Source organism: Acipenser ruthenus, chromosome 34, assembly GCF_902713425.1.
Source record: "Acipenser ruthenus chromosome 34, fAciRut3.2 maternal haplotype, whole genome shotgun sequence".
NCBI classification, from domain to species: Eukaryota; Metazoa; Chordata; class Actinopteri; order Acipenseriformes; family Acipenseridae; genus Acipenser; species Acipenser ruthenus.
In genome coordinates this window covers 12,602,633-12,615,093 of record NC_081222.1, presented here as the reverse complement: position 1 = coordinate 12,615,093, position 12,461 = coordinate 12,602,633, and the positions used below count along the sequence as shown (strand labels likewise).

Genomic DNA, 12,461 nt, shown 5'->3' with positions numbered 1-12,461 from the left:
TGTTCTGCGCAGAGTTATTCAACTTTACTATCTTCAGTTGTGTTTAATATCGCAACAGGAAGTGTTTATTTGGGGAATGCAGCTGGGTAACCACTTTTTTTTTTAAAACTCGGGGGAAGTGAGCAGTTCTCGCACAGAAGGGAAGAAGCGCCATATTTCAATCAGAGGGGTGAAGCGCCATGTTTCAATCAGAGGGGATGAAGCGCCATGTTTCAATCAGAAGGGAAGAAGCGCCATGTTTCAATCAGAAGGGAAGAAGCGTCATGTTTCAATCAGAAGGGATGCAGCGCCATGTTTCAATCAGAAGGGAAGAAGCGCCATGTTTCAATCAGAAGGGATGAAGCCTCATGTTTCAATCAGAAGGGATGAAGCACCATGTTTCAATCAGAGGGGATGAAGCGTCATGTTTCAATCAGAAGGGATGAAGCGCCATGTTTCAATCAGAAGGAATGAAGCACCATGTTTCAATCAGAGGGGATGAAGCGTCATGTTTCAATCAGAAGGGATGAAGCGTCATGTTTCAATCAGAGGGGATGAAGCGCCATGTTTCAATCAGAAGGGATGAAGCGTCATGTTTCAATCAGAGGGAATGAAGCACCATGTTTCAATCAGAAGGGATGAAGCGCCATGTTTCAATCAGAAGGGATGAAGCGCCATGTTTCAATCAGAAGGAATGAAGCACCATGTTTCAATCAGAAGGGATGAAGCGTCATGTTTCAATCAGAAGGGATGAAGCGTCATGTTTCAATCAGAAGGGATGAAGCGCCATGTTTCAATCAGAAGGAATGAAGCACCATGTTTCAATCAGAGGGGATGAAGCGTCATGTTTCAATCAGAAGGGATGAAGCGTCATGTTTCAATCAGAAGGGATGAAGCGCCATGTTTCAATCAGAAGGAATGACGCACCATGTTTCAATCAGAAGGGATGAAGCGCCATGTTTCAATCAGAGGGGATGAAGCGTCATGTTTCAATCAGAAGGGATGAAGCGCCATGTTTCAATCAGAAGGAATGAAGCACCATGTTTCAATCAGAAGGGATGAAGCGCCATGTTTCAATCAGAAGGGATGAAGCGCCATGTTTCAATCAGAAGGGATGAAGCGCCATGTTTCAATCAGAGGGGATGAAGCGCCATGTTTCAATCAGAAGGGATGAAGCGCCATGTTTCAATCAGAGGGGATGAAGCGTCATGTTTCAATCAGAAGGGATGAAGCGCCATGTTTCAATCAGAGGGGATGAAGCGTCATGTTTCAATCAGAAGGGATGAAGCGCCATGTTTCAATCAGAAGGGATGAAGCACCATGTTTCAATCAGAAGGGATGAAGCGTCATGTTTCAATCAGAGGGGATGAAGCACCATGTTTCAATCAGAGGGGATGAAGCGCCATGTTTCAATCAGAAGGGATGAAGCGCCATGTTTCAATCAGAAGGGATGAAGCGCCATGTTTCAATCAGAAGGGATGAAGCGCCATGTTTCAATCAGAAGGGATGAAGCGCCATGTTTCAATCAGAAGGGATGAAGCGTCATGTTTCAATCAGAAGGGATGAAGCGTCATGTTTCAATCAGAAGGGATGAAGCGCCATGTTTCAATCAGAAGGGATGAAGCGCCATGTTTCAATCAGAAGGGATGAAGCGTCATGTTTCAATCAGAGGGAATGAAGCACCATGTTTCAATCAGAAGGGATGAAGCGCCATGTTTCAATCAGAAGGGATGAAGCGCCATGTTTCAATCAGAAGGGATGAAGCGTCATGTTTCAATCAGAAGGGATGAAGCGTCATGTTTCAATCAGAAGGGATGAAGCGCCATGTTTCAATCAGAAGGAATGAAGCACCATGTTTCAATCAGAGGGGATGAAGCGTCATGTTTCAATCAGAAGGGATGAAGCGTCATGTTTCAATCAGAAGGGATGAAGCGCCATGTTTCAATCAGAAGGAATGACGCACCATGTTTCAATCAGAAGGGATGAAGCGCCATGTTTCAATCAGAGGGGATGAAGCGTCATGTTTCAATCAGAAGGGATGAAGCGCCATGTTTCAATCAGAAGGGATGAAGCGCCATGTTTCAATCAGAGGGGATGAAGCGCCATGTTTCAATCAGAAGGGATGAAGCGCCATGTTTCAATCAGAGGGGATGAAGCGTCATGTTTCAATCAGAAGGGATGAAGCGCCATGTTTCAATCAGAGGGGATGAAGCGTCATGTTTCAATCAGAAGGGATGAAGCGCCATGTTTCAATCAGAAGGGATGAAGCACCATGTTTCAATCAGAAGGGATGAAGCGTCATGTTTCAATCAGAGGGGATGAAGCACCATGTTTCAATCAGAGGGGATGAAGCGCCATGTTTCAATCAGAAGGGATGAAGCGCCATGTTTCAATCAGAAGGGATGAAGCGTCATGTTTCAATCAGAAGGGATGAAGCGCCATGTTTCAATCAGAGGGGATGCAGCGCCATGTTTCAATGCAGCGCTGACAGCACTGTGACGGAGTTTAACACCGCCGTCATTTGAACACGCGCTGCAGGTACACAGCACAGTACAGAATGGAACAGCCTGTGTCTTATTTGTGGTGTTTTTACAGTGATCACCACACAAAGCCAGGCTTTGCATCACCCAGAATGAACTAATTGTGCTTCATAAAGTCGAACGAAACCCGCTGAATAATGTTCACATATTGCATTTGTAGTTCAAATCCCCAGTTAAAATCCCACCTCAGCCACTGACTCATTGTGTGACCTTGAGCAAGTCACTTCACCTCCTTGTGCTCCGTCTTTCGGGTGAGACGTAGTTGTAAGTGACTCTGCAGCTGATGCATAGTTCACACACCCTAGACTCTGTAAGTCGCCTTGGATAAAGGCGTCTGCTAAATAAACTAATAATAATAATAATAATAATAATAATAATAATAATAATAATAATAATAATAATAATAATAATAATAATAATAATTCTCTATATACTTCACGAAAAACTGACAAAAAATCATAAAATGCGATATTTTAAAAAATATTAAAGTCTTTTAATGTGAGCGCCGTCTTCAAACAATATCATCTTTTAATACGTATCTCCTAATGAAACACCACACTGGAGCTGCTTATAAAAACGGGGCAAAAATAGAACAAAATACTTAAAAATGAGGCAAGAGACAAGTTCACTGCTGCAGATGCAATTTATGATAGTTCCATTAAAAGGCAAAGCAACTTCCACAGGAAATATTCTATCGTTAGTCATCCCAGGCGAAACCCCACAGACTCGTATCCTTTGTGCTGATCTTCTGAAGCGGTGTCTGCAGTGCTGATAATGCTGCGGTCTGTTTACGGTTTGGGCTCGAGTTTCTTCATTGTAAGACAGTGGGGTTCATTTCTGAAGGTATCTTCCATTCCTTTCTATAAAGGGAGAGTGTAGATTGAACTCAGGGATTTAGTGCTGGAAATATTAGCTACGTATTCACACGGAGTGTTAACTTGGAAAACTGAAGCCAGCTTTGAATAATGTTCCCACCAGGATCTGAAGGATTAGAAGAGAGATCTGCCAAAAAAAATCGAACCCAAATGAAACAGACTTAAAAAAAAAAGATTTGAAATACATGTCAAAGTTTGGGATGTGGTCCGTATACAGTGGCACACCTGTGATTGTGGGCAGGGGTAGATTTAACCCCGTGATTGCGGGCAGGGGTAGATTTAACCCCGTGATTGCGGGCAGGGGTAGATTTAACCCAGTGATTGCGGGCAGGGGTAGATTTAACCCCGTGATTGCGGGCAGGGGTAGATTTAACCCCGTGATTGCGGGCAGGGGTAGATTTAACCCCGTGATTGTGGGCAGTGATAGATTTAACCCCATCTCTGCCAACCTTCCATTCACACTGCCTTCCATCCAGCCTCAATGCTCATTAAAATATATAGCATATTTTTAAACAGGAGACGGCTACCTATTGGGTTATATCTATTCGATCTAAGCACGTGTACGGAGCGCACTGTCCGAAGGTGGTGACATTATTATTATTATTATTATTATTATTATTATTATTATTATTATTATTATTGGGATATTTTTTGTCCTCGTTTTTTCCTTTTTTTTCGTTTAATATATTTTTTATAACTAGCCTGAATTCATGATGAGAGATTGAAGTTCTGAAAAGTGTATCTGTTTTGAAGAAAACACACGTTGTTGTTTGAAAACGTATAGTTTTGACAATTTGACAAGGGTTCGGTTTACACGTAACTAAAGTTGTTATTATTATTATTATTATTATTATTATTATTATTATTATTATTATTATGCTTCAAAGAAAGTGAAAAGCCATTGAACAAAACTTCGTCATTTTTTTTTTTTTTGTCATTGAATTTTTATTAAGTTCATGTTTTGAGTGTGTTTTCTACTGGTCTATACACATCCCGGAGTCTAAATGAAGTGTGAAAAACTTCTACAGAAAGTGGTGAGAAGGTGTGTGTTATAAAGCCATAGTTATCAATTATCAACCACACCCCTTCTTGTGTTCATATTTATTTTTATAATAAATATATATTATGCATGAATAGCTGTTATATTTGAATTGTTTGAACTGTATTTTTCCTTCACCTGTTCTGTGTTGATCTAACAGACTCTATCAATCAGAGGTGTATCGGTTAATAAAGGGTAAGCAGCTGAAATATCCTTTTTTTAATTTTCACGTTTCTTCACATACAGTTCAGTCGATCCCACGCACCATGCAAACGCTTCTAGTTATATCGGATACTGAGAGGACACTTTCTAGAGTTTCCACTAGAGGGCGCCACAGCATTGTTGCTCGCCATTCGTTGACTGCAGGTGTTTCTAATGCAGTTTTAAATAAAGTTGCATTTGTTGTCAGTTTTCCTTGAAATATATGGGAAACTACAAAGTGTTGTGCAATTCAATGTTATTATTATTTGTTTATTTAGCAGACGCCTTTATACAAGGCGACTTACAGAGACTAGGGTGTGTGAACTATGCATCAGCTGCAGAGTCACTTACAACTACGTCTCACCCGAAAGACGGAGCACAAGGAGGTGAAGTGACTTGCTCAGGGTCACACAATGAGTCAGTGGCTGAGGTGGGATTTGAACCGGGGATCTCCTGGTTACAAGCCCTTTTCTTTAACCACTGGACCACACAGCCTCCTACAGCCTAGTACTGGTATATAAACGCCTGCTTCGATTTTACCAGCTGTTTCGTGCTTCGCAGGATTTGAAATCTCCTCAGAATGATATCAGGTGTAATACAGTACAGGCAACTGACTCTCAAAGAAACCAAACTAACACTGGAAACATAACCGACGGGGAACAAAATGCAGAACCCAGATTTGTTCACTCTGAGCGGGCTGAGACGGTCTGCAAATGCATTCGTCCAAAGAAAATAAGGTGTGTTTTTATAAATCTGTTTTCACATATTAACTCCGTCTGGCAAACGTTAACCCCTTCAGGTAACACAAGGAATTGAGCGGTGAATGTTCAAACAGGTTCTTCTTAAAATACATTTGAGAGCGACTAAACTACTACGAGGAGGAGACTGACCATTTGGATGACCGCATCCAACCCGTCAGTACATTTTAAACTGTTTTCGTGCACCTCGTTGCAAAATATAAGAAAGTTGGCATCGTTTTATTTGCGGCGCCTGCGTCCCAAAAGGATTAAAGCGAGCTATTGCAGCACAGATTAACAAGACCGCGGCTCGCTTTATGTCTGTCTGTCTGTCTGTCTGTCAGGCTGCTGTTAGTTATATCGCGAGATGATAATCAGACCCCCCCCCTCCCTTCTGTCTGGGGGGGGGGGGGGGTTGCCATGGCGATGACGTCACGTTGCAGTATGACCGGCTCCCGAATGTACTGGAGCGCGCATCGCAGACAGTTTCAAGGTGGGAGAGGCAAGCACGATCCGCACAGACCTCACATCATTCCTCTGCAGAGTCCGTTATTGTTATCTTAAATAAATATACATATACACATTTTACAGTTTTTTTGGTGCCGAATTTAAACAATCAACATGCGTGAAATTGTTCATCTGCAAGCCGGCCAGTGTGGAAACCAAATTGGAGCCAAGGTAAGGGGTCGACATTGTGTCGCTGCAAAATATGCATTAATAGCTTGATTCTTCCAGGGCAGCTGCGCGCACGGCTGGATACTTGTGTTCGTTACAATAATCGAGTTATTCAATATAAAGAAAGTGGAGCGGGTTACAGAAGAGGAATAATCATGGATCGGGCGGGTGTGAAATTAGTGAGAGGATGCTCATAAGGGTACCGTGAGAATGCTGTCACTGTTTAACCTTTGCAAAGGACGGGGGGGCGTCTAAGCAAAAAAATGACTATTTTTCAACTATAAAATGTATTTTTTTTGTGTGCAAATATTATAGCAGATTCATTTTAAATGGCGTTTTGTGACAAATCGCGCTTGTAGGGAGCGAGGGAGTGCAGCACAGCGTACAGCTGCGGCATAATAATAATAATAATAATAATAATAATAATAATAATAATAATAATAATAATAATAATAATAATGTTATGGTATGACCTGTCTGGGGTAAGGGATTAATGCATTTGGGTTTGCCTGCTAAAATAACTCGCTGTAATAAGTATGCTGCTCTTTCAAATCGTGTTATCTTTAAAGCGCATTTTATATGCACGGTTGAACGTAGAAGCAAGGGCATATTTAAAATTAAAATATTTTCATTAGATTTCTGAAATGTCAAAAACCGTCTGCGTTTCTTCTTTTCAATTTGGAAACGCCGTCTTTCTGTGAATTATTTGAGAATGCACCGTGATGATGTAATCGTTTAAAACCCATTCGAATCTGCATCATACTCGTCACCCTTGAAAGTGAAAAATAAATTAAGCGTCCTTTTTAAAGGGTGAATGCATGAATTGAATGCAAGAACGCCCTTATAGCAATGCGGTTGTGTGAAACAGCGTGGCCACCGACAGCTAGTATGTTAAATAAACGTATTTAAAAATAAGATTGCATTTCTGTTAATGTCTTTGACTCGTGTTAGAAATGCAGCCCCTACACCTGCAGTCTAAGGGCGCACGCAGCGGCGCAGCTGAATGAAATCTCTCTTCAGTGTCAGAACACAATGGATCGCTTGTGTAAGGTGCCAAAAAACCAGCTCACTGGAAATGCGTTCCGACTGGAGATGCAGAGAAGAAAATGGAGGCTCGGACTGGAGTCCCACGGGGAGGGGTTGAGTGAACTGGCAGACGCATCGAGGCTTTTTCAGCTTGACAAAGAACATGCAGCGAAAACAACCCCCCAAAACGAACACTTGTGGGTGCCGATAGAATAGACTCTTTGTATTGTGTTTTATAAGATACATACTGTAGGCTGCATGATGAGGGAAGCAAGCGGTACAAAGCAAACACTTCCACAGCGAAAGAAAGGAGGGGTTTAATTTTTAAATTCCCAGGTCTTTTTTAAAACGAGGAATAAAAGACATTTGTCTAGAAGCGAACAGCCTTTTGAAGCAGCCGAGAGGAACTTGAAATGGGTCCAAATTCTTGGCTCATTATTTCCGCAGTCTGGAGGCGCAGAGAGCTCCGGCAGGAGACAGCGGGCTCAACCGAGAGGGCGCGGCAGGGTCGCGTTTATTGTCTAATAATTAATAATGAAGCTAGATCTTCAAAGTAACATTTTAAACAGGAAATCGATACACAGTAGAAGGCTTTGCAGCATCTTCACACGCGATACGTTGCTGTTCTTGGTCAGATCTTTAATTGTGCGATTGGTACAGGAATTTGGTCTAGTTATTTCATTTAGCATCTTACAAAAATGCCCGGATATTGCTATTAATTATGCATTTGATGTGTGTTTACGTCCACGTTTCCGCCTGTATCATTTGCAGAGCGAGAATGCTGCTGTCTGACAAAGACTAGTTTGATTTGGGGTGGGGTTTATTCCCTATTAAAAATCCCACAAGCGCAGTGACACCTCAAATATTCTCCATTTACTACCGATGCAGTATAACAGAATGGGAGACTTCTCCACCATTTTACACCACAGAATGCTGCAGGTTTCCGTGATGGAACCTGCCATGATATTTAGTGAACCGTGGCATGGTAATAGATTATAAAGTCCATATATTTAGTGAAGAATGAGTGAGATAAACTGCGTAGTAGTGAGTGAAGTTTTAATGATGTAAAAACGCCTTGATTTCCAATGATCCCATTAGCAGCTGATGCTGTTTGCTTAACAGTAACACCAACCAGCATGCATCGTGCAAATAGACCTTTACATTGGAACACAGGGAGTGTTCTATTTGAGCATTCTTCTTATAGAATATATATATATATATATATATATATATATATATATATATATATATATATATATATATATATATATATATATAAGCTGTTGCCATGGACGTCTCTCGGATGCAGCGTCTCCTTGCAGTGGCTCAGACGGGCCTGTCTGCTTATGAAGCTGGACGTTTCTAATTGTGTTATTGTGTTTTTTCTCCACATCAGGTCTAAAGCTGCAAGTCTATGATTTTCAGAATAAACATTTTTATATAAACTGACTTTGACCATGTGACTCAGACAGAACAAAGGCAGGTGGACTGTCTGGAGCTGCATGAGCACACGCATGCACGCACACACACACGCACACTCACACACACACACACCCCCCCCACAGGGGGGACTCATGATTGGGGGCTTCTTGCAGCAGGTCTGGGAATGGAAAGCTCTCGCTGGAAGTACAAATAGGGAAGTGACGTACAAGCACCTCCAAGGCATGCAGACGCCCAGCGAAGCCTCCTAAAAAATATTCCTGTCATGGGGAAAAGGAAATCACCATGACGACTAAATCCCAAAAGTGACATGCTGCACACGGGTCCCTCCAAACAATCCATACTCTTACTAAGCAAAAGAATTTCCTCTGCAGACTTCACCACAACTGGAAAGGCGTTTTCTCTACATGCAGTGTAGGAATCCTCTCTAAAGGGTTACGCACAGGGCAGGATGGTGATGATAAGGGAGCTGTGATTAACAGGTTGCTGCACACAGTATTCAGCACTGGTTTTCAGTACCAATTCGTCCGAAAAGAAGCATTTACCATTTCTCCCTGTCCCTCTCTTCCGCCCCCTGCTGTCAGTTCTGGGAAGTGATCAGCGATGAACACGGGATCGACCCTACAGGCACCTACCATGGAGACAGCGACCTGCAGCTGGAGAGGATCAGCGTCTATTACAACGAGGCTTCAGGTGGGTAACCCCAAAACATCTGGGGATCTCAACCAAACCCCCACTGGACCAAGGACCCAGGCAGAAGTTATTCCATTTAGGACAGAGGAATCTGAATTGTTTTTTTTTACAGACAGTGGTTGTGATTGTTCATCTGCTTTCAATGGAAGCCAGTTTAATTGAGTAACAAACAGGGCTGCCTATTTGATTTCTGGTTGTATTGCCTTGTTTTGTACAAAGCACACGGCTGCGGCTGTGACCGGATGCTGGTGTTTAACCCTGCGTTCTCCCCTCCTCGCAGGTGGTAAATATGTGCCGAGAGCAATCCTTGTGGATCTGGAACCCGGGACCATGGACTCGGTCCGATCTGGACCCTTTGGGCAGATCTTCAGACCCGATAACTTCGTGTTCGGTGAGTAACCTGGGGGGTGGAATATAAAACCAGACTTTCTCCTCGCCTGAGCTCAGCAGTCACAAGGTCCTAGCAGACAGGTATGCATTCTCAAATGTTGCATTACTAAACAAACAGACAGCTGAGGAGGCGGCAGTGTGCAAGTCTGTACCTACGTGAGCGGAGGGCGTTTGCAGATCGTGATCTATGTATTTATGTTATATTTTTTGTTACTTATTTTTGTTTGGCGTGATAGTATTTGGATACCTCCTTCTTTGTAGGTAGCTGTCTCTTATTTTCTAGAGTCTCTCTTTTTTCCCTGCTGCAATGCAGAGCCATTTCTGTCTTAGAGCAGCTTTGCATGGTTATTTTTATTATTTTAAAATGTAGCCTTTCTCTCCTTCAATCTGTCCTAAATATTTAGACCTTATATCCATGCCCACACTTCAATGAGCTCCCTTTTATAATAGCGTCACTGAGAGAAATAAAGGTGGCTAGGACTTTTAAAGGGAATGTTGAACGAAGTTAACAGGCCTGTACATTTTTTGGTTTGTCTCACGGCCACCAGAGGGCAGTATGTTGCAGGAAATGTAACCTTGACAATATTCAATGTTCAAAATGACCGGCGTCTTTTCAACCTCTGCACAACCCGACGTTACCTTTAAAGTTTTATAGCCACGCAACTTTTCAAGTCGTTTTGTTTTGCCTGCCTTCTGTACTCATATCCTGCCTTCCCTCCTTGTTTCTGTGCAGGTCAGAGCGGCGCTGGCAACAACTGGGCCAAGGGTCACTACACAGAGGGAGCGGAGCTGGTGGATTCGGTCCTGGATGTGGTGAGGAAGGAGGCTGAGAGCTGTGACAGTCTGCAGGGCTTCCAGCTCACTCACTCCCTGGGAGGAGGCACGGGCTCCGGCATGGGCACCCTGCTGATCAGCAAGATCCGCGAGGAGTACCCCGACCGCATCATGAACACCTTCAGCGTGGTGCCCTCCCCCAAGGTGTCGGACACCGTGGTGGAACCCTACAACGCCACCCTGTCCGTGCACCAGCTGGTGGAGAACACGGACGAAACCTACTGCATCGACAACGAGGCCCTGTACGACATCTGCTTCCGCACGCTCAAGCTCACCACCCCCACCTACGGGGATCTGAACCACCTGGTCTCCGCCACCATGAGCGGCGTCACCACCTGCCTGCGTTTCCCCGGCCAGCTGAATGCTGATCTGCGCAAGCTGGCCGTCAACATGGTCCCCTTCCCTCGCCTGCACTTCTTCATGCCCGGCTTTGCCCCTCTCACCAGCAGGGGGAGCCAGCAGTACCGCGCCCTCACCGTCCCGGAGCTCACCCAGCAGATGTTCGACGCCAAGAACATGATGGCGGCCTGCGACCCGCGCCACGGGCGCTACCTCACAGTGGCAGCCGTCTTCCGCGGCCGCATGTCCATGAAGGAGGTGGACGAGCAGATGCTGAACGTGCAGAACAAGAACAGCAGCTACTTCGTGGAGTGGATCCCCAACAACGTGAAGACGGCCGTCTGCGACATCCCGCCCAGGGGGCTGAAGATGGCGGCCACCTTCATCGGGAACAGCACGGCCATCCAGGAGCTGTTCAAGCGCATCTCGGAGCAGTTTACCGCCATGTTCCGGAGGAAGGCCTTCCTGCACTGGTACACCGGGGAGGGCATGGATGAGATGGAGTTCACCGAAGCTGAGAGCAACATGAACGACCTGGTGTCGGAGTACCAGCAGTACCAGGACGCCACGGCCGAGGAGGGAGAGTTCGAGGAGGAAGGGGAGGAGGAGGTGGCTTAAATGTCGCATCTGTCGCTGCCCCTTTTTCTCTCTCTCTCTCCATATTTCTGCTGTTTTATTTTCGGACGTGAAAGATACCTCCTATACCTGTACTTGGTGAATACAACTTGTTTTTTTTTGTTTTCATAACTTCCAACTGCCCCCTTAATGTCTCTCCCTCCTCTCTCTCTCTCTCTCAGTGGTGATTCATGTCTGTGTGAATTCATGTTAAACTCTTTTATCATGTTGGGATTCAAACAATATTAATAACAATAACGTAAACACATGTTGCTTCGATAGAATAAAGAGTTGAAACCTTTGAATTTGGAAGTGTGGTTTCTTTCTGTGTGTGTGGTGGGGGGGGGGGGGGGGGGGGTAGCATGGCGATGGGCCAAAGTTTAGACTAGAATTATTATTTATTTCTTAGCAGACGCCCTTATCCAGGACGACTTACAATTGTTACAAGATATCACATTATTTTCACATACAATTACCCATTTATACAGTTGGGTTTTTACTGGAGCAATCTAGGTAAAGTATCTTGCTCAAGGGTACAGCAGCAGTGTCCCCCACCTGGGATTGAACCCACAACCCTCCAGTCCAGAGCCCTAACCACTACTCCACACTGCTGCCCTCCCTTTTCAATATCCTCAAGTGATCTTCACTCTTTCATCAGTCGTGTGGATTTTACAGTTCTCTTGCGGGTTTGTATGCCACATCACACTTTTAAAAAGGTACAGTTTGTGTGCCTTTGTTACAAAGAAATTCTAAGGCAGGGGTGTCCAATCCCGGTCCTGGAGGCCCATGATTCCACTCCAGGTTTAACAGGTAACATGAGATCATGAACTACTTCAGGGTCTGGATGGAGGTTTAAACAATTTATAGAACAGGGTTGGAACAAAGACCAGGAGTGGAGCTTGGACAACCCCTGATCTAAAATGTCAACTGAATAAAACAGTTAAAAGTTTTAAAATAGATACAGTTTGATGGGAGCGGGTGGGATGGGACAAGGTTGATAATCATAAGAACATAAGAAAGTTTACAAACAATAGGAGGCCATTCAGCCCATCTTGCTCGTTTGGTTGTTAGTAGCTTA

General features: G+C 44.0%; 1 protein-coding gene across 1 annotated transcript; it reads left to right on the top strand.

Annotated features, from left to right (window-relative positions):
• The first annotated feature begins 5,835 nt into the window (after window positions 1-5,835).
• LOC117409819 (tubulin beta-4B chain-like) lies at window positions 5,836-11,688 on the top strand. The gene is made up of 4 exons (XM_034016114.3): window positions 5,836-6,049; window positions 9,097-9,205; window positions 9,486-9,596; window positions 10,329-11,688. Exons 1-4 carry the CDS (start codon window positions 5,993-5,995, stop codon window positions 11,384-11,386), a joined length of 1,335 nt encoding a protein of 444 aa, XP_033872005.1. The 5' UTR covers window positions 5,836-5,992; the 3' UTR covers window positions 11,387-11,688.
• The last annotated feature ends 773 nt before the right edge of the window (window positions 11,689-12,461 follow it).